The following is a 21,985-nucleotide window of genomic DNA, read 5'->3' on the forward strand; positions in this document are numbered from 1 at the left end:
TTTGATGAGAATAGAAATTGTCTCATTCTTTATATTTGTCTCCCCAGAACCTAGCACAGTGCCTGGCACATAGTTATTGATCTCTTTAGATAAAATGCTTCTTGACTGTTTGATTTGTCTAGATTATACTGTACCCTATTAAGTTGTAATTTTCTCTTTCTTTAGGACTTTGTGATGGGTCTTTCCATTTTACTTCGAGGGACAGTACAAGAAAAACTCAACTGGGCATTTAATTTGTATGACATAAATAAAGATGGATATATAACTAAAGAGGTAATCTTTGTCTTCTAGGTATAGCTGTTTTCACATCTTCTACTTAGAACCAATTTCATTTTCAACACCAAAGAGTTTTAAATTAAATTATATAATTATAGTCATAGAATTTATGCCTGATCCAAGCAATCAAAAACATTACAATGAATTAGTTTTACTTAGGGAAAAATATACTGAAAAGAATTTGGTGTATAGATTTGTTACTTTTATAGCTCAACAAAAGAGTTCAGTTCTTCATTTACTAAAAAATAAAAGGAGGTTTTTGGCCACATGATTGTTTCAATTATGAAATATTCTACACATACACATGACATATGAAATGCATTGTTTCTTTTTTAGAATTTTATTTCTAATATTGATACATTTTGTTCTGATACAACTATTTCCCAATAAAATTTCTCCATAGAATCTTTAAAAACCATCTAACACTAAGTGACAGAACATGTAACTTTCTGATGCCATACTTTAACATTCCCTGATAAAAAGGAGGTGTATTTTTAACCTCAGTCAATAGAGTGAATATTAACACTATATATGACCTGAATTCTATTTTCTTTTAGAGTTATCTTCATTTACATTATTGTAGTCATTGTGCTTAGTGATCATATGGTTTTGCTTTTTTTCATTCTGTTACAATACCTTCCAGTTTTCATTTTTTTCTACAAATTCTTAAAATCCTTTGTTCCTTATTGCACATATATTTAAATTTTCATGATCTTGTTCATTCTGAAGTCAATGGGCACACAAATCATTTCCAGCTTTTGATATTACAAATAATGCTACCATGAACGTTTGTAGATATCTATGGGATCTTTCTTTGTCATTGATCTTCCTTGTATTATATATCCGGTAAGGGGATCACTGGATCATTAAGCAAGAACAATTTGGTAACTTTTCTCAAACAGTTATAAATTCTTATCCAGGACAGTTGGATCAGTTCCTAGTTTCACCAACAGTTGGTGCCCTGGTTCTCCCAAAGACCTTCTTCTACCTTTGACTATTTTAATCTATTATCATCTTTGCCAATTTAGGAGGTATGAAGTGGTCCTTTAGTTTTAATCATGGCAGATTTGAAATTTTTCATATGATTTTTGATGATTTGCTTTTGCTCTTTTTAAAAATATTCATTCTTGATTTTTGATCACTTATAAATTAAGGAATGACTCTTCTCTAGTCTTATAAGTGTGTGTCAACCCCCCACATATTGTAGATATCAGACTTTTATCAGAGAAGTATAATACAGAGAATTTTTCCCCTGATTCAATTCAATAAACATTTATGGAGTGTTAACAATTTGGGAAGTAGAAGCCAAATTCCAGGGGAAAAAAAGACTACAGTTAAAACTGCTAAGACTCCAAGTGTTTGCATTTTACAGGGGTATACAACACAGGCACAGATAAGTACAATGTTTAATCTACAACTTTTCTTCTTATTCTTGCAGAACTGATATGATACATGTCAAACCTTTATAACTTTACTTAACCAAAATTATCTATTTTATTAAGGAGAAGTTGAAATCCTGCCTCAGTTACAGGCTATGTGATCCCAGGCAAATCAATTAACCTCTTTCTGCCTCAGTTTTGAGGCATCTATAAAGTGGGTATAATTATGACACCTGGCTTAGAGGGCTGTTGTAAGGATCAAATGAGATGATATTTGTATAGGACTTCGCAAAACCTTAAAAGGTCTATAAAAATGCTAGCTGTCATTATTATATACTATTTTTTTACAATATACATTTTTCATTTTCATTGTTTATGCTTTTAGAATTTATTGTGATGAATATATAATCCTATACATTTTTTCTACCAAACTACTTTTTAGTTTTCACTTTTTTAGGTTTCTTCTTGAAATGTTATTTAACCATTAATTTTACTTGAGGTATTCTTATAATATCATGGGCTGTTATATTCATTTGCCTCTGAGTATTGCAATTAGTCTACTGATCTCCTTTTCTTTTTTTTTTAACCAGTACCTAATAGTTCTTATAATTATTGACTTATAATTTCTTTTTCCCTTTTCTGTTTTTATTTTTATGGTTATGTTTATCTAGGTCTGGGAAGGGTGAGGGCCCTTACTATTATGTTTTAACTATTTCCTGCTGTACCTCATTGAACTTTTCCTTAAAGAATTTAGATGCTATGTTGTTTGATTCATATATGTTCAATATTGACATTAATTCATTGTCAGTGGTACCTTTTAACAAAAGGTAGCTTCCCAATTGTTTTTAATTCTATTTTTTGCTTTTGGTTGTTTTGAGATCATGATTTCCACCCTTGCCTTTTTTTTTTTTACATCAGCTAAAACAGAAGATTTTGCTCCAGATTTTAATTTTAACTATGTGTTTTTCTTTTTCAAGTATGTATCTTGTAAACAACATGTTGTTACATTCTGGTTCTGAATCCATTCTACTGTTTGCTTCCATTTTATGGGTGAGGTCATTCCATTCACATTCACAGTTATAGTTATTAACTATATTTTCCTCTGTCCTATTTTCTTCTGTTTATTTTTCTCCCTTTCTATTTATCCTAATCCTCAAGTCTCTTTTACTTCTAACCACTGCCTTCCTTGATCTACCCTCCCTTTAATACCCCCCCCTTCTCTTATCCCTTTTCCTTCCTGTTTCTCTATTGAGTAAGATAGATTCTTATACCCAACTCTGTATTTTCCCTCTTTAAACCAATTCCAATGAGAATGAGGTTCAATCATTGCCTGTCATTTCCTTCCCCCATTTCCCCCTCTACTGTAACAGTTCTTCCTTGCATACCTCTTTAATGTGAAAATTTCCCCATCTGCCTCTCCTTTCTTCCTTTCAGTACATTGTTGTTTTTTTTCTCACCCCTTCATTTTTTTTGGAGATCATCCCAATATAATTGACTTATATCCATGCCCTCTATCTAGATATACTTTGCCGAATTTCCCTAATAATAATACAGTTCTTATGAGTTACAAGTATCATCTTCCCATATAAGAATGTAAACAATTTAACTTTATTGACTCCCTTATGATTACACTTTCATTTTATGCTTCTCTTAAGCCTTGTATTTGAATGGCAAATTTCTATTCAACTCTAGTCTTTCAATCAGGGATGCCTGAAAGTCCTCTATTTCTTTAAATATCTGCCCCCCTACCCCCATCCCTTGAAGAATTATACTGTTTTTTTGTTTAGATTGTTCTTGGTTATAATCCTAGGTTCTTTGCCTTCTAGAACATCATATTGCAAGCCTCACCCCCATCCCTTTAATGTGGAAGCAACTAAATCTAGTATGATTCTGAGTGTGGTTCCATGATATTTAAGTTGCTACTTTCTGTCTGCTTGCAGTATTTTCTCTTTGACTTGGAAACTCAGGAATTTGGCTATAATATTCCCAGGAATTTTCATTTTAGTATCTCTTTCAGGAGGTGATTAATGGACTCTCAAATTTTATTTTATTATCTGGATCTAAGATAGTAGATAATTTCTTGAAATATGACATTTAAGTTTTGTTTTTTAATCATGTCTTTCAGGTAGTCCAATAATTCTTAAAGTCTCTCTTTTGAATCTATTTTCCAGGTCAGTTTCTTTAATGAAATATTTCACATTTTCTTTCATTTTTAAATTTTTTCTTTGTTATATTATTTCTTAACATCTCATGGAATCATTAGCTTCCATTTGCCCAATTTTTATTTTTCGGGAATTATTTTCTTCAGTGATTTTTAAAATCTCCTTTTTTATTGGGCCTATTCTATTTTTTAAGGAGTTCTTTTCTTCAGCAACTTTTTGTGCCTCTTATTTCAGCCAATTTTTTTAAAGTATTACTTTCTTCGATAGTTTGTGCCTCTTTTACTAAGTTGTTAATTCTCTTTTCGTTATTTCCTTGCATCACTCCCCTTTCTTTTCCAAAATTTTCCTCTACTACTCTTACCTTAAGCCTTCTAGGAATTCTTGCTAGCCTTCTTCCAACTGCCATTTTTCTTTGGGACTTTACTTATAGATGTTTTCAAGTTATGGTTTGTGTCTTGGTCTTTCCTGCCAGTATAGTAGCTGTTTATGGTCAAGGCTTTTGTTGTTGTTTGTTTTTGGTTTTTGCTCATTTTCCTGCTTATTTATTGAATTTGAACTTTATGTTCAATTTGGCCTTTGCTTACCAGGGTGTGGAGGAGGCATAGTCCTAAGCTTCAGACTTTTTTGTGATGCTTTTTTTAGATCTACTCCTGCGTGTCTGCAAGTTTTTGGTGCTTTCAAGATGATGTTATCCTGGGAGAGATATGGTCATTGCTCTCTTGATCTGCTCTCTGGTCTTTACTAAGAAAGAGCCCCTGTTCCACTGCAGAGGCAAGGGCTAATTATCCTCTTTGCCTTAGAATTGTGACCATGGCCCTTGGTCTCCTGTGAACAATCATAAGTGTTCCTCTCCACCCTGGAACTGGACTCAGAACTGCTATGGACAGTAGAGTTGCCAATCAGTGCCAGCAAAGGGTCCCCTATAATCTTTTCCTCACGAGTTGTCTGACTCCTTTACTGTCTATGGGCTGAAAGCTCCCAAAGCTGCCAGTGGTGGTAGTGCTGCTGCTGCTGCTGCTGGCACCACAGCCACTGTGCTCCAGATAGGTCTCTAACCAAGTGTCACAGACCTCTCACATCAACCTCTTAAGTGTCCTTAGGTTGGAAAAAATGTCTCATTCTCACTTTTTTATAGGCTCTAGTGCTCCAAAATTTGATTTGCTGTGTTATTTTAAAGTTGCTTTGAGGGGAATGTTGAGAGAGTTCAGCAGGGCTACTGCCTCTAATTCAGCATCTTCAATAGCATTATTTTCATTACATTGATGTTGCCTCACTATGAACACTGAATGTCTCTCCTATTAATTAGGTTTCCTTTTATGTGTGAAAAAACTGTTTTGTGGTTTTATTTTTTTAGGTCCTATAATTGTCTCGCAAAGTTAATTTCCAGATATTTAATGAATTTTAATCATTTCAAACAAAATTAATTTCTTACAGATTTACAAACATTTCACTACTTTGAGAATACTATTTAATTATTCTTCTTGGTTTCTTCATTGTTTAGCTAGAGTTTTCTAAGCAAACCATCCTATGTTTGAATACAAACTTGATTTTTTACCTCCACTTTATTGGTGTTTATTGCCTAATTTCTCACACTATTGCTATCACTGCTATTTCTATCACTGCACCAAAGAATGATGGAAAAAGAAATATGCTTGCTTGACCTTTTGAACTCTTAAAAATGAATTCCAGAATTTTTGCATTGTATATAACACTAGCTCTTGGCTTTTTGATAAATGCTTCTGATCATAGTAAAGAAAAACCCTTTTATATCAATGCTTTTTAGTGTTTTTAATACAAATTAGTTTTATATTTTAAAGGCTTTTCTTGCATCTCTTTGATACTAAAAAACAATTTTTAAAAATTTTATACCATTAATTTGCTTTCCTAATGTTAAATCATTCTTGAATTTCTGGTTTGAAAGCAAATTTGTCATAATTAACATCTGAGGGATCTCTTTTGCCATAGTCTCCTAATTAAATTTTTGTTCTAAATAATTACCTCAATATTAATTAGTATTGTTAGAGTTATTAGGATCAAGGATTTAAAGATGGAAGAGACCTTAGAGATCACCTAGTGATCTTTTTGTATGTGTCATGGACCCCTTTGACAATCCAATAAAGCTTAAGGAATCTTTCTCAGAATGATGTTTTTAGATGTATAAAATAAAATACATAGAATTTCAAAGAAAACCAATTATATTAAAAATAAAAATGTAATTTCCCCCCATCCAAGTTCATAGAATCCCCTGAAATCTCTCTACATCCATAGACCCTAGGTTAATAACTCCTGATCTAGTCCATCTCATTTTATAGCTCAAAAAACTCAAGCCTAGAAAGATGAAGTGGCTTGTCTGAGGGCATTCAGTGAGATAGTGCCCTAGTCAGCATTTGAACCCAGTTCCTTTAGTTTCAAATCCCATGCTTTATACCATACCACTTCTATTTTTTTTCCTTCTATCCTCTTGGGTTTGCTAGATGCCTTTTTTTCTCTGTTATTAAAAACAGGTTATGCAGCATCAGAATTAATTGTTATTTAACTATTTGGTAGAATTTTCTTACAAATTTATATAGACCAGGAGTCTTTTCCTTTTCTAGTTCATTTATGTTTTGTTCAATTAATCACTTTAATTGGATTGGCTAAGATCTCTTCCTTTTAAAAAAATAATTTGTGAATTATACATATATACACATACATACTTATACTTATGTATATATATATTTATATTTCCCTTAAATTCTCAATTTTGCTAACAAACACAAACTTAACAATTTAACTTTCTGTTTACATTTTTAAAAGATTTCCACAGAATTAAAGTAAATGGATAGATTAAAGTGTATTTTTATTGAGCTAGGTCCCAAAAAAGCAGTAAAAATAGATATAGTAAACAGAGGCAATAAGGATTATATTATACTTTAAAACATCATAGATAATGTTAGTTAAAGGAAAAGCCAACCAAAATTCAAAGCAAATTAATAAAACAATAATTGTAGGTGACTGGTTAGCATGCCTATTTTGGGATAAATAAAAGTAGCAAAAAAGAGGAAATTATAGATCTAAAGAAAATTTTAGAAAAATTAGATCTAACATAATCACAGTGATTATTGATGATTGAATAATGGACCAGGCTTATACTTTAGCATCATAAAGCATATTTAAAGTTTTAAAACCTTAAACATTTGCTAGGATTAAGAATTAATGGAAAATGCAGATGGGTACAAATATTAGCATTTTTACATATAATAAAATAAGACTCAATCAGGGAAATATGAATAAAAAGAATCAGGTGTAAATTAAATCATAATGACTAACGAGAAATCAAAGAACACATCACAGAATCAGCCATTAAATACATCAAAGAGAAATAAAACAATATATCAAAATTTATACAATACACCTAAATCAGTTCTTAGAGAAAATTTTTGTCTCTCTAAATATTATTATTATTAACAAAATCAAGCTACAGGAAATTACTAGGTACTGCCTATATGCCAGGCATTTAAATAGGTGGTAAGAATACAAAAACAAAATATTCCTTTAGTTCAAGGAGCTTATATTTTATTAGGAATAACACTATATAATGTGTGTATATTATATATATATATATATATATATATAAAACACATACAAATTAAAAAGGTAGTGGGGGCAGCTAGGTGGCACAGTGGATAGAACACCGGCCCTGGAGTCAGGAATACCTGAGTTCAAATCTGGCCTCAGACACTTAACACTTACTAGCTGTGTGACCCTGGTCAAGTCACTTAACCTCAATTGCCTCACTAAAATAAATAAATAAATACATGAATGAATGAATGAATGAATGAATGAATAAACAAATAAGTAAGTAAATAAAATACAAGGTAATGTTTTGGGGTAGGCATTATCATTTGGGGGTAGGATGGGGATCATGAAAGTTCTCATGTAAGAGCTAGTGTTTGAGGAGAAGTTTGAAGGAAGTCAGGAACTCTAAGCATTGGAAATGATGAAGAAGCATTCCTAGCATAGGGGACAGCCTATATAAGAGATGGAATGCCACATATTAGGGACACTAGGTAGGCTGCTTTGATGATTCAATAGCATGATTAAAAAAGAGGAGGTGTGATTTAATCCCATATACTCTCATTACAGGAGCAGAAACTAAACAAGGGGTATTCAGGCCTCCCCCTGATTTTCTACTTCTTGTTTAAAGCTCAATCAAGTCAATATGACCATTGCTCCTGGAAAGTTTATGCCAATTTTTTGCTGTATGGATAGATTCATCATTCCAGCAAATTCTCAGACCAAAATTTCCTCTTTGGTTACACTCTCCCATATGTATATCTCTCCTAATTAGGATAAAAATTCCTAGAGGGAAGAGATTATTTCCATTCGTACTTGTATCCCAGCATTTATCATAGCACCAGGTGCTTAATAAATGTCTAGTAAATCCTTTTTCTTTCCTTCAGAACTATTATGGGGTGGGGGGAGATTCTTAATAAGAGAAGGAATAAAGATTTATTTTGTCATATGCAATTAAAATAATTGCAGCTAGAATTAGGAAAAAGGATATAGCTGGGGAAGATATTTGCATTGAACATATGAGTAAATTCTGATGTCAAAAATATATAAGGAATTTAAACAAATCTATAAGACTAAATATCATTCTCCAGTGGTCAAGTGGTCAAAGTATAGGAACAAAATTTTCAAAAGAAGAAAAGCAAACTTATCAATTACCATCTGAAAGGAATTCTGTTCAATAAGTATTTATTGAGTATCTTCTTTGTACCAGGCACTGTGATAGGTACATGGGATTAAAAACAAAAATGAAACAATCCCTGCTCTTAAAGAATGTAGTTTTTCCTGAGAGGAAACAATAGTTACAAAAATAAATGTAGAACAAATACAAGGTAAATACAGAATAATTTAGAGGAGGAGAAAGAACACTGATTCAGAGGAGGCAGCTGTTTTGTGCTTTGAAGGAAGCTATGAATTTTACAAGGGTGAGAATTAAAACAAACAAAAAAAACCTCATACTTAACAAGTTGGAAAAGATGGTAAAAGAAAAAAGTGTGTAAAGGGTGAAATTAAATTTTGGAAGTGCTAGGGGGAGGCAAATATAGCAAGGTACTCTTGTAGAGGTTGTAATCTGGTTCACCTCTGTTCGAAAGTAATTTGGAATCATACAAAAAGAATTACTGAATCATATATTTGTTTCACCCAGAAATCCAATTACTAGGATTTATACCCCAAGGAGATCGACTGTAAAAAAAAAAGTCAATATGTACAAAAATGTTTATACTGCCATTGTTTGTGACAATAGAAAGCTGGAAATAAAATATGTATGAAAGATTTTAGAGTGAATTTTATTATATATATACACACATATATATACATATAGATATACATCAGTAGGATATTACAATTTTGAAATGACAAATATGTATGAAATGATACAGAGTGAAAAAACAAAGCCCAAAGAACAAAATACACAATGACTACAAAAATGTTAATAAAGATAAGACTAAATGGTAACAAAATTCAGAGATAAATTACAGGCAGTTCAAGTTAAAACATTTCTATTAAACAGTCAACTACAAAAGTGGAAAGTGGAATGTAATAATAATAAGTCATAATAACTTGGGCATTTTTGCTTAATTGTTTTTGGAAAATGACCTTTGTGGGAGAGAGTTGTTCTTTGGAGTGTTTGTTGGGAAATGTCTGTTGTGTTAAACAAAATGCAGTATTGAGACGTGGAAAACAAAACAAAACAAAACATGAAATGAGAGAGAAATGAAAAACAGGAAATAAGAGATATCAGGACATATTTTCCCCATCCACATAGTGTAATTTATGTCTTACTCAAGCTCCTTTTTCTTTTCAGGAAATGCTTGACATAATGAAAGCGATTTATGATATGATGGGTAAATGCACATATCCTGTCCTTAAAGAGGATGCTCCCAGACAACATGTGGAAACATTTTTCCAGGTAGGATAAGAAAAGAAAGACAGTAGGTTGCAGAGTTAGGAGCTCCTCCACTAAATGCTTCCCTATAATTTTTATAGTTTAAAAATATATGTAGTAGTACAACCAAAATAGGTAAATATCAGAAGATGGAATGGATTGTATTTGGAGGCAATAGGTTTTCTTTAATTGGAAAGTGTCATTATTATTGTAACACTAACATATCTTATTTCTGAACAGAAAATGGACAAAAATAAAGATGGGGTAGTTACCATAGATGAATTCATTGAAAGCTGCCAAAAAGTAAGTATCAGCATAAATAAAGAATGTAAGATACCACATTCCCTCAATTAGCTTAATAACTAAGCACTGTGCTGTCAGTTAACTGCTTTGAAGCTTTATGTTTCTAAAGATTCAGGGCCTGGCCTTCAAGGGTTGAAGCCTGGGCTGTCCCAAGGGTAATAATAAATAATAATAATAAAAAAGAAGCAATGTTGGCAGCTACAGGTACAGGTCCTGGGTCTGGAGTCAGGAAGGCTCATCTTCCTGAATTAAAATCTAGCCTCAGACACTTAATAGCTGTGTGACCCTGGGCAAGTCATTTAACCTGTTTGATTCAGTTTCCTCATCTGCAAAATGAGTTGGAGAAGGAAATGGCAAATCACGCCAGTCTCTTTGTCAAGAAAACCCCAAATGGGGTCACGAAGAGCTAGACATGACTGAACAACACAAGAACAATGTCATTTGGTGGATAAAGTCCTGCCTCTGATAAATATTGGCTTAGATCTAATCATGGGCAAGTAACCTTTCTGTATCCCAAGCTACTTTCTAAGACTATAAATTATAGATGTTGCTGACCTGTGTTGTGATGTTCCATATCAGAATGGATGAAATAACAGGTTTCAACCAAAAACAATTATAATTAATATATCTAGCATTTTGACACAAGTCCAAACTCATACCTTCTTCCCTTTGCACCAATACCTGAGTATACACAGAATCCACTGACAACAATTTCCATTGCCTATCTACAACTGTATTTCCCAAAACTTTAAGGGAGGGAACTTCTGGATCAAGATTAATGAACAATAATTTATTTTAAAAAACATGTGGATGGGATCTACTTATGGGTACACTATTTAATACTGAGAATATAGACAATCTACTTACTATTAGGATATAGCAGAGTAGCCCTGACAGGGCTGATTATGTTGCACTCTCTACCTACATTGCTATTTTTTAAAATATGTGGATCTTTTTACATCATACTCATGATGTATGTTGGGGAGAGAGGTAGAGTTTATGTCTAAATATCGACCACAACAGTTACAAAAGAATTCAAGCTTCCAAGTTCATTTATGTTTGAGAAACATGGTGTACACATTTCTTACCATGCAGGCAAACAAATCCAGCACTGTTCATTAAAGGCAAAGCATGCACTAGAGCTGAAAATTAATTCTCTATAAAAGGCTATTTTTATTTGTACCTACTTCACCTAAGTGTTTATATGTAAACAAATGATGGTAGAATGCTTTGAAAATGCTAATAGGGGAAAATTCAACATTTTTGCTATGTGACCTTCAAGTACTAATGAAAGGCAAAGTACTAGAATGGAGAGAACACTAGACTTAAAGTTAGGAAAAGCCCTTGATCCCAATCCCATTTCAGATGCTTTCTAGCTTCCTGACTGTGGCCAAGTCACTTTCCTCTTGAGGTCTCCATATTTTCATCCATATAATGAGGGAGTTGGACTGGATGTGCTCCAAGAACCCTTTCAGCTCAAAATCTATGACCCTATGATGATCCTACTTCAATCATTGAATATCCATGATGCTTAAAATAAGATTTTGTTTTTAATTCCCAATCTTCTTCAGTAATCTTTTCATCTTATCAACATATATTTCAGTGTACTAATGATGGAAAAAAAAACTCACCAGGTAGATATAAATCTTTACTGCTGTTTCTAGTATAATTATCTCCTCTTGGAAATTCTACCACCAGCAATGGAAACCATGATCATTCCAGTGGGAATCCAACTGCCTCCAGGAATATTCAAAATATTCAAAATGACCAGTCCCTCAATTTCAATTTAATCCACTGAGACCTCAATTTCCTATAGCACTGAGAGGTTCCTATAACCCATAAATGTTACAGGTAGGACTTGAACCAGGACTTCCTGGCTCTTGGGAAAGTTCTCTATATCCTGCTGCCTCTCTCTTTTCTGGAGAACATCCCTAGAATGAAAAAGTGCCCAAAGATTCTGCATCCATATAAGGCTTCTCCAATGAAAATCCTCTGCCATTTTAAGACCACTTATTTATAAAACCTATAGAACTTATGATCTATAAGAGACTAAAGAGAACAATTAGTCCTAATGACATAATTTGCCTTTGCTCATTTATACTGATCTCTGACATGGTGGGTGGGTTTTTAAAAATTCCTTGTTTATTCCTTCATTCATTTATCTAGTTATTTATTTTTTGCTGAATTCCCTCTTTTGCTCCTACTGCTACTGTTCTTATATTTTTATATGTTGTTGAGTTTGGAGAGATTTACATTATCATTGAAAAATAACTCTTTAAAGTCTTGAAAACAGATTAGACTGAAAAAAAACATAGAAAATTAAGGTGCTTCTATAAATAGAATCTATGTATAAAATATGTATTTTTCTATTAAGGTATTAGTTTTTAAAAACAGCATTTAAGCACTAATTGCCTAAGCTGCTGTTGTTGTTATGTGTATGTTTCAGTGTGGGTACATGGTGCATTCAGATGAGTATTTTAGAGTGAGGGATGGGAGGGTCAGGATAATTGCATACCTTTAATTGAAATGATTTCAATTTAATCTATGTATTTTTGTTTCCTTACAGGATGAAAATATAATGCGCTCCATGCAACTCTTTGAAAATGTGATTTAACATGTTGGTTAGATCTTGAATTTAATAGACAAATGTGAACTATTCTAAAACAATACTTAAAGTTGGAGTTACCACTTTTAGCATAGACTGCTCAGCTTTACACTGAAGCATATTATGCAAATAAGCTTTGTTTTATTATAAAGCCATCCCCCAAATTATTTGTTTCCAAGATATCAATTTTCATCCTTTTCATTATGCCACTGAGTTAATGGGATGTTCCAAAAATTTCCTCCCATGAAGCAATTCAAAGAAATGGTACCTGAGAAACACAATTTTACGGATACTCCAACCCTGGGATTATTGAGGCTTTTGCACATCAAAGTGATGTTATGATAGTGGTTTTTGCTACCCATTTGTATTAGAATCCATGCCCAGGATTATAAATGTTTTTTCTAAAATATTGGCATCAGTGTTTAATTTACAGAAATTAGATTTCATTTCCATATTTGTATGCTGTAATCCCATTTATATACTTTGAGTAAACAAAAACAATTATCGCTATTAAAAAATTATTATGCAGTCCCTGTTTTTGTGGGTTTTCCTCCTTTTGTTGAAGTCTCCTTTTGTTGAAGCCTTCAATTCATTTATCTGGAATTTTTCTACCATTAGAACTAAAACAATTTATTACCATGCGACAGCATACTTCTTTTTAGCAAGGCTTATTAATAAGTATTTGTTGGTTTTCCCTATTAAAACCCAAATCCCACATAACATATATAATTTGGGACTTGCTCAATATAATAGCCCTAACTAGGCTTCACTCTTCCTATGAGAGAAAGAAAAATTAGTGGATCTGAGTATCACTAAATGAATGTCCAAGTCGACAATGTCCACGTTGTCTACAGTGAAAACAAGGACTTAACCTTCTCACTATCTAGATTTAAATTAAGGTTTACTAATAGATGAGCATCTACTAGTATATATTAATTATTAACAACAATCAGTCTAAGGTCAGGTTTCTCTCTAGCCTGAACTTGCCCCTTGCAAATCTGTGACACAGACCTGCAAAGACAAAGAACACTTGACTTGACTATACAATGGGAAAGAACATTAGCATAATTTCATTTTGAAGGAAAACAATTATATTAATGACTATAATAATGGGACAGTAGAGCATAAGTTATCATTTCAATTATTTAACCTGATTATGTGAATGGATTAACAGCACACAAGCCCCAAATATTAAATATCACTGTTACTTTCAAGGATCTAGGCCTATAATATAAAGTTTCCACACTAATAAAAGATACAACCATTTTCATTTTTTCTGCAAACATCACAAAGACAAAGAAACTTGTGGGGCAGAAGGAGTTTTGTAACTGTTTCACAAAAATAAATCAGGGATCTATTCTGGTGTAAAGATAAGATGCTGAAGGATATTCTGCTATCACCAGTGTAGGAATAAGAGTAGTACAATACATGTACACCTGAAATTTGCCATTAGACTGTGTGTGTAAGCTCAATGTATACATTTTGTATTTTGAAAAGGAAAAATAAACAAAAGTAGAATGTATATAACTCTAATGTTTATGTTTTAGGTCTTCTTTTTCCCCTTAAACACAACTAATTCTTTTTTTTTTTTAATTTTCATATACTCATTGGAAGACATTCCTCTTTGCTTCTTCAGATCCCAGCACAAAGTGAGGGCAGGTTTGTAGGGGGAAGCTAAGAACTGGAAGTTGAGACCTGGGTTCAAATCTTGATTATGTTATTTATTAATTGGTATGTCACAACCTCTGTGAGCCTGTTTGTATTCCCGTCTATAAAATGAGGATTAAATGAACAAAACAATATGACTTTGTTAGGTGTGACAAAGCTATTTTAATCTTCATTGACATTTTTGAGCACCTATAATATATAGGGAGCACTATAGTGGCTTTAACCATGTTTTCTAAAATGCTAGCTAATGGACTCAATTTTGTAATGTCAGTAAATTTTCAAAGCCCTCTCAATTCTGTTATAAAGAGCAGTAGCCTTCAAACTCTTTGCAGTTGCCGAACCCTTTAACTGTAAATAAAATTCTAGGAGTACCCTTAGAGTAGATCAAGAATTATTTTAAAATATTTACTTATTATTAATAGTATCAAACAACATAAGTATAATTTTTAAAAGTAAATATATTCTAATATACAACAAATTAAATATTGGATTATAATAGCCAGCAACTACAAAAGTGGGCCCCTTATTTATCTCTTTAAAACCCTACTTTTGCATTCCAGACTTACTGAGTAGAATAGGAAAAGAGATCTAAACATAATTTTTCCCCCAACTACTCTTCCATAGGATTTACTGGATAGGATGAAGGGTCTATAGATAAATGTGGAAATTTCTCCTAGAAAATAGGAAAAATTCTTTTGTATATGTAGCCTCTTATGGAATAGTTAAGGACTTCTCTCTAGCCTCTCTCCCTAAACTCTCCTAGGGAAGAATATAAGTATCATGATTATATATTCCAAAAGAAAAATCAAGACATGTGGTCTAAGAATTATTTTTCCTCATTTGTGAAATAAGCATTATAAACATCCTAGAAAATGCAAACATTGTAGATATTTATATCATATATATGGATACAAAGGGCAACTAGGGGACTCTAAGTGTTGATGAAGATTATAGAGCTTACAAAATTAAACAATTAAGTTGTGTTTGTATGTATGTGTGTGTGTGTGTGTGTGTGTGTGTGTGTATCCTCATAATAATTGTGAAGTAGATAGTGTAGCTTGGTGGTATAATGTGCTAAACTTGGAATCAGCTAGCTCTCATCTGGGTTCAAATCCTGTCTCAGACATTTACTGTCTGTGTAACAAATGGGAAAGTTATTGAATCTCTCTCTCTTTCATTATCTTTAAAAATGGGGATAATAATAGTACCTACCTCCCAGGGTGGTTGTGAAGAAAAGACTGAGATAGTATTTTCCAGTACTTTGTAAACCTTAATGCACTCTATAACATTAACTCTGTTAACATTATCAATTGATGATTACTTAATAATAAACATGATCATTGTTATCATTCCCATTTTGTAGATAGGGAAACAGGTTATAGAGGTTGTGACTAGCCGAAGTTAATAAATATGTGACAGAACTGAGAACTGAACTTAGGTCAACTCCAAATCCAAAGCTTTCCCCTATATGTCTGCCTCCAGTTTGTGTAGGGACGTGAAGAGTATAGAATTTGGAGTCAGGAAGACGTGAGTTCAAAGCTTACCCAAGGTACTATCTGTGTGACTCTAGGCACTTAACCTTAACCTCCATCAGATAAATGAGAGAGGAGGCAGCTAGGTGGTGCAGTGAGTCTCCAGGAGTTCAAATGTGACCTCCAGGTACTTACTAGCTATGTGACTTTGAGCAAATCACTTACTGTTTCCCTTGGCTTCCTCAAAAACAGGAATAATACTTGTTGTGAAATTCAAATGTAATAATATTTTTGAAGCATTTAGCACAATGCCTGGCACAATAGTAGGTGCTATATAAATGCTTGGTCCCTTCCTCCTTAGCTTCCTTATCTATAAAATGGGGAGAGCAGTAGTACCTATACCTACAGCAAAATTTCCAGTTTCAGCCGCCAAGATTCTAGACAGCAAATAGCCCCTGGGGGAGAAGATACCTTTGGCTCTGCTTCTCACTTCCCTCAGAGAAGCAATTTGAAGAAAAAACACTTTGTAAATCTTAAAGCCTTATGAAAATGCAAGTAGTTGTTACCATACATTCTCTAAGGTCCTTCCAAGGCTAGATTCTATTCCTGGATTGGCAGAAATCCCTAGCCTTAGGTGTGAGGGAGTGAAAGATTATTACTTATCCTGATGTTCTTTAAATTTATATTTATATACAAGCAATATATATGTAACTTATGAAAAAATAATTTTTACATAACCTAACTTTTAATATATCCCTTCCCTTCCCCACCACATCCAGAAGCCATCCCTTCTTACCCAACCTCCCCCCCAAAGAAAAAAGAAAGAAAAGGAAGTTTAGCAAAATTTACCAATATATTGAACAGAGTCTAACATTATAGAAAGTGATCCAAATCTATAATCCCTTACCTGTGCAAAGAAGAGGGTGAAGTGCCTTCTCATACCGTTTCTTTTTAGGACCAGGCTTGGTCATTATAATTTCTCAGCATTCACATTAAATTGTTTTAGTGGTGTTTTTCCATTGCAGTTATGTTGTTTTCTTGGTTCTGTTTACTTCACTTAACAGGTCATATAATTTTTCCCATGTTTCTCTGTATTCGTTATATCTATGATTTCTTACAGCACAGTAAAATTTCATTGCATTTATGTACCATAACTTGTTCAGTCATCCCCCAAAAGTTGGCTATTTACTTTGTTTACAAAACCCAGGGTGTGAGTGTGTAAGTGTGTGTGTGAGTGCACCTGCCCATGACCTTTATCTCTGACCTCCTTGGGGTACTATACATAGCAATGGAAGCTGCTAAGTGACATTCATCATATAATTCCAACCTGTCTTCCAAATAGTTATACTAATTTATAAATTCGCCAACAATGCATTGATTCATACACCACTATTTCCACAAACCCTTCAGCACTCACTATTATCATTATTTATCATTACTGCTATTCTGGGTAGGAGGTGAAATCTCAGAGTTGTGTTGATTTGCATTTCTCTTATTAGGGATTTGAAGCATTTTTCCACTGGGTGTTAACTAGTTTGCGATTCTTCTTTTGAGAACATTTATATATTCTGAACACTTTTCTGCTGGAGAATGGCGTATGGTTATAAATTTCTGTTTCTTGCATAAAAGAATGTGTTGGTTAGAGTTAGGTTGAACCAGCTCGAGGTGATTGTTATATTTTCACTGTGAGCATTTATAGTTTCAGAAATCAGCAAACCTACAAACAAATGAGCATTTTATTGATTGTCTAGGCTTAAGAAAGTGATGGGGAAAATAGGTTTAATGTAGTTCAAACTTAAAAGTGTATCATGAATACATTTTTCCTCCCAGAGATCTGATTGTTAAACATTTACAAATACAGTATTTTGGATATTATACCCCTATCCAAAATATTTGATCCAAAAATGTTTTCCCAGTTGGTCGTTTCTCTTGTTATCCTAGTTGTTAATTTTAGTTGAGCTAAAACATATTAATTTCATGTAATTGAAAATTTCTATTTTAGCTCTTCTGATTATCTCTATCCATTTTGGGTTTTTTTTTTTTTGGTTAATAATTTTTCCCTCCCCTCAGCTATAAACTGTAAAATGTACCGTATATATTTACTTCCTAATTTAAAATGACATTATCATTGATATTCAGTTCACATATACATTTTGAATTTATTGTGGTATGTGATATGTGGTGGTGTTCTAATGCCAGATTGCTTTTCAGTTTTCCCAGAAATTTTTGTCAAATAAGAATCTCATTCTTAGGTAATTTATACTTTTGGGTTTATCAATAAGGGGATTATGTTTAGTTATTTCGGATGCTTCCTTGCCTAGATTGTTACGTTGCTCTACTTTTCTACTTTTTTAACCAGTATCAACTAGTTTTGTTTATTGCTTCATAATACAATTTGATGACTAGAAGTGCTTACTTTTCTCTCTCATTTATCTATTACTTCCTTTGGTAGTCTAGAATTATTGTTGATTCAAATAAAATTTCCTCTAGCTCTGTATAGTATCATCTTAGCATTTTAATTGGTATAGCAATAGATCTGTAAATTAGTTTTGATAGTACTGCCATTTTTATTATATTGGTGTGGCCCAGGCATGAGCACTGAATATCCATGCAATTATTTAGGTTTTCATTTACTTCTTTAAAGAGATTATGTATATATATATATATATATATATATATATATATATATACATATACACACATATATATGGATAGCTATATAGAAACATAGTACTTTGATAGATTGCTTCCCATAAATTTTATTTTGCAGTTATTTTGAATGAGACTTATATTTCAATGATTCCCCACTAGATTTGAGAAATAGTAATGCTGATTTTTAAAGGTTTATTATAAAATCTTTAACTTTAATGAAGCTATAAATTGTATCAATTATTTTCTTTGCTGATTTCCTAGAATTTTCTTGGCGAAGAGAGCTCATGAATGGAAAAAGTTTAAGAAGCCTTGTTCTATGCCAATGAAATCACTGGTCTAATATTAATATGTTAGGTCCATAGTTCCAAACCTATTCATTAATGATCATTCAAGTCATTACCCAGTATTTATTAAGTATGTACCATGTGCAAGGGAATTATACTGGTGTGGTAAATACGAATAAAATGAATTTTTAAAAAATCCCTCTTTTCAAGAAGCTACATTCTAGCAAAAGCAGACAAGTACAATAATAACTAAACAAAGAATATATACAAATAAGTAAAAAGTAGTTAAAATACAAGGTAGTTTGAGAGAGAGAATATTAGCAGTTCAGAGAATCAGGAAAGGTCGCCTGTTATAAAAGATGGTACTTGGATTTCCTCTTGAAGGAAAAGAGGGATTCTATGGGGCTGGCTGATATGAGAAGGGGGAGCATTCTAGGTATAAGGGACAGCCAATGCAAAGACACAGAGACAGGAGATGAGATGTCCAGTTTGAGGACAGTCTGATTAGATTGCAGAGTGAAGGAGGGAGAATAAATTACAATGAAGTTGGGAAGATAGAATGGAGCATGGAAAGACAGTTTGGGGCTCTAAAATCTAGACTCCTAGATTTTATAAAGGGAGGAGAGATACAGGACAGTGGCAGGAACTACTAAAGATTTGTTTTTTAATAAAGTTGCAGCAAGATTAGGGTATGTTGAATGGCAGTAGGGAAGAAACCAGTAATAGGGAGATATGAGAAGGGGTAGGAGATGACTGAGCTTGTGTTGCACTGTTTGGGATCAAACTAAGGACACATGAGGGGGATGACCTTGGGATGAAGAAGGGCTGCTTCATTGTTAGAGACTCTTTGGAAGAGGGAGAGATGATGTCAATGGGTTTTAAGATGGAGAGAGAAGGATCTCATAGTCAAATGGTCTAAATTTTCTCAGATTTGAAAAATCATTTGTGGGGAACCAGATAAGGGATCAATTAAGGAAGAAAAAAAAAAGTTCCTTTGCTCTAATGAGGGAATAACTGAAGCTGGATAACAAGAATTTATAAAGTACCCAATTCAGCACAGGTAGGTTACTCCAGTGCTGTTTAGCAACTCATATGTAAGGGCAGGAAAAGTAAATGGGAGTAATTCAGGGCAGATCTGGAAAAGGATGATCAAGCAGTGATGTAACAAGGGAGCATGAGATTCGAGTGAAGATTGGTCTTTCTGTCTTATAAAATGTATATTGTTTCTAAATTTTTGAGAATCATTTGTGTTGTAATGGTAGTAACTGTTCTTTAAGTTTAATACTATTCTCCTAAAATTTTATTTAGACTAGGGCTGTTTTCCCTTGGGTAGTTTCTTTAGAATTAGTCCAATTCTCTTTTCTGCAATTGGATTATTTATATTCTCTTTTTGGCATTATTAATTTGGCTTTTTTTGGTATATATTATAATTCTTTTGAATTCTCAGTTATGTTAGAATATAACTGTAGATTCTAGGAATTTTCCTTTCTTCTTCCAGTTGTGATTTTACCTGAAATTGATTTTGTTCCCTAAATTGGCCAAATGTTTAATGAACTTTAATTTTATCAGTTTTATAGTTTTTCTTCTTTCCAATTTATCTATTTCTCTTATAATTTTCAGGACTGCTTCTTCTGTATTTATATTGTGTATATTTCATCTATCCTATTTTAAAAATTTTTGTTAATGTAAGCAAGTTTTAGGCACATTATTCTTTCATTTGCCTTCATTGGCTTCATTCCAGTAATTTTGTTATATTGTCGTTTTTCATAGTAATTGTTTCAATGATTTGCTTTTGGATCCACTAAATTATTTAGAACACTGTGAAGTCTTCATTTAAGTCTTTTATTTGCATTCTCTATATTGATTAGTTTTTATTGCATTATGTGCAATAAAAACATATAGTTTTTCTGCCTTTTCTATTTATTTCTCTCTTTGGTATATGATTGATTTTCAGAAAATTGCCAATGTGATGCTAAGAAATGTATATTCATCAATGTTTCCATTCAGTAAACACCATAAATATTTTAGCCCTAACTCTCCAACAGGTTGTCTGGTTCTATATTTCTCATTTTGTTTCTAAGATATGTATAGCTCTGATTTCCTAATTATTATCATATCTTTTTGCATTTCTGATAAAAATGTCCTTTTATGAATTTAAGTATTGTCATTTGGAGCATGTATTTAATATTTCAATAGCTTATTGGTGTTTCTTTTAAGGATAATTTCTTGTTTATACTAATATTTTTATTTTTGCTAATATCATGATGGCAACTCCTGCTTTTGGGCGGTTTACTTGATGCATAGTAATTATTCTGTCTCTCATTTGATTTTGTTTGCTTTTTAGTTTGTCTAAATAACAAATTGTGGGATCTTGTTTTCTTCTTTATTCTATCACACATTTTTTTAATTGTTCAAATCATTTACAGTTAAAGTATCAATTTTTTCCTCCATTTCCTTGTTATTTTATTTCATTTTTAAAAGAATTTTGCTTACTGAGGGGGCAAGATGGTTAGTGGGTAAAGTGCTGGATTTGGACTCAGGAAGCTGTGTTAAAATTCTTCCCTAGACAGAGGACAAGTTACTTAACCTTTTAGGAGGTTTCCTTTCTATAACACAGATAACAGCATCTACCTCACAGGGCTGTTGTGAGAATCAAATGATAAAGAGCTCTGCAAACCTTAAATTAACCTATTCTTTATATCATTATGTTGCCCCAGTGATTAATTTTGCTTAGGCTACTTTAATGTAATTCTATTCCTAAGGGCTCTCTTCCCTAATCCCATTCCCATTTGTCTACTGCTTCCCCATTTGGAACTTTCATTTTATATGGACTTAACTATTTCTTCCTTTCTTTACTCCCTTCTTTCAGCTGTTAAGTGTTTAGCTCCAAAGCTCCAACTTATGTTTTCTTTCATGTGCTTTTCTTTCGTTTTTCTTTGCTCTCCTCCCTTCTAGGCTATCCTGAAATTGTATTTTCTGAGAAGTAATGTTGGACTGAACCAGTACCATATGGTAGAAATTGCTATCCCCCAAATAGTATGGTCCCCTTCTATTCCCTGTCCTCCTTTGAACATTCTACTTTCCAAGTGCTATGCCATTACATCTCTGGATTGATGTTGACATGTATGAGATGCAGCTGGCCCAAAGGATGTAGATTAACCTCTTTCTGTATCAGAATATTGTGCATAGAAGTAAAAGATAAACATTCCTACAGAAGGTAGCCTTCCAATGCACCAATTCCTTTTA

General features: G+C 32.8%; 1 protein-coding gene across 7 annotated transcripts in view; it reads left to right on the forward strand.

Moving 5' to 3' along the window:
- KCNIP4 (potassium voltage-gated channel interacting protein 4) overlaps positions 1-14,196 on the forward strand; it is a 1,176,826-nt gene extending 1,162,630 nt beyond the window's left edge. For all 7 annotated transcript variants that reach the window (XM_043972814.1, XM_043972810.1, XM_043972813.1 and 4 more), the window contains 4 exons: positions 166-273; positions 9,675-9,779; positions 9,996-10,058; positions 12,625-14,196. In XM_043972814.1, coding sequence (XP_043828749.1) covers positions 166-273; positions 9,675-9,779; positions 9,996-10,058; positions 12,625-12,672 — 324 coding nt within the window. In that variant the 3' untranslated portion in view covers positions 12,673-14,196. The remainder of the gene's footprint in view (positions 1-165; positions 274-9,674; positions 9,780-9,995; positions 10,059-12,624) is intronic.
- The last annotated feature ends 7,789 nt before the right edge of the window (positions 14,197-21,985 follow it).

The sequence above is a fragment of the Dromiciops gliroides genome, chromosome 6, assembly GCF_019393635.1.
Source record: "Dromiciops gliroides isolate mDroGli1 chromosome 6, mDroGli1.pri, whole genome shotgun sequence".
NCBI classification, from domain to species: domain Eukaryota; kingdom Metazoa; phylum Chordata; class Mammalia; order Microbiotheria; family Microbiotheriidae; genus Dromiciops; species Dromiciops gliroides.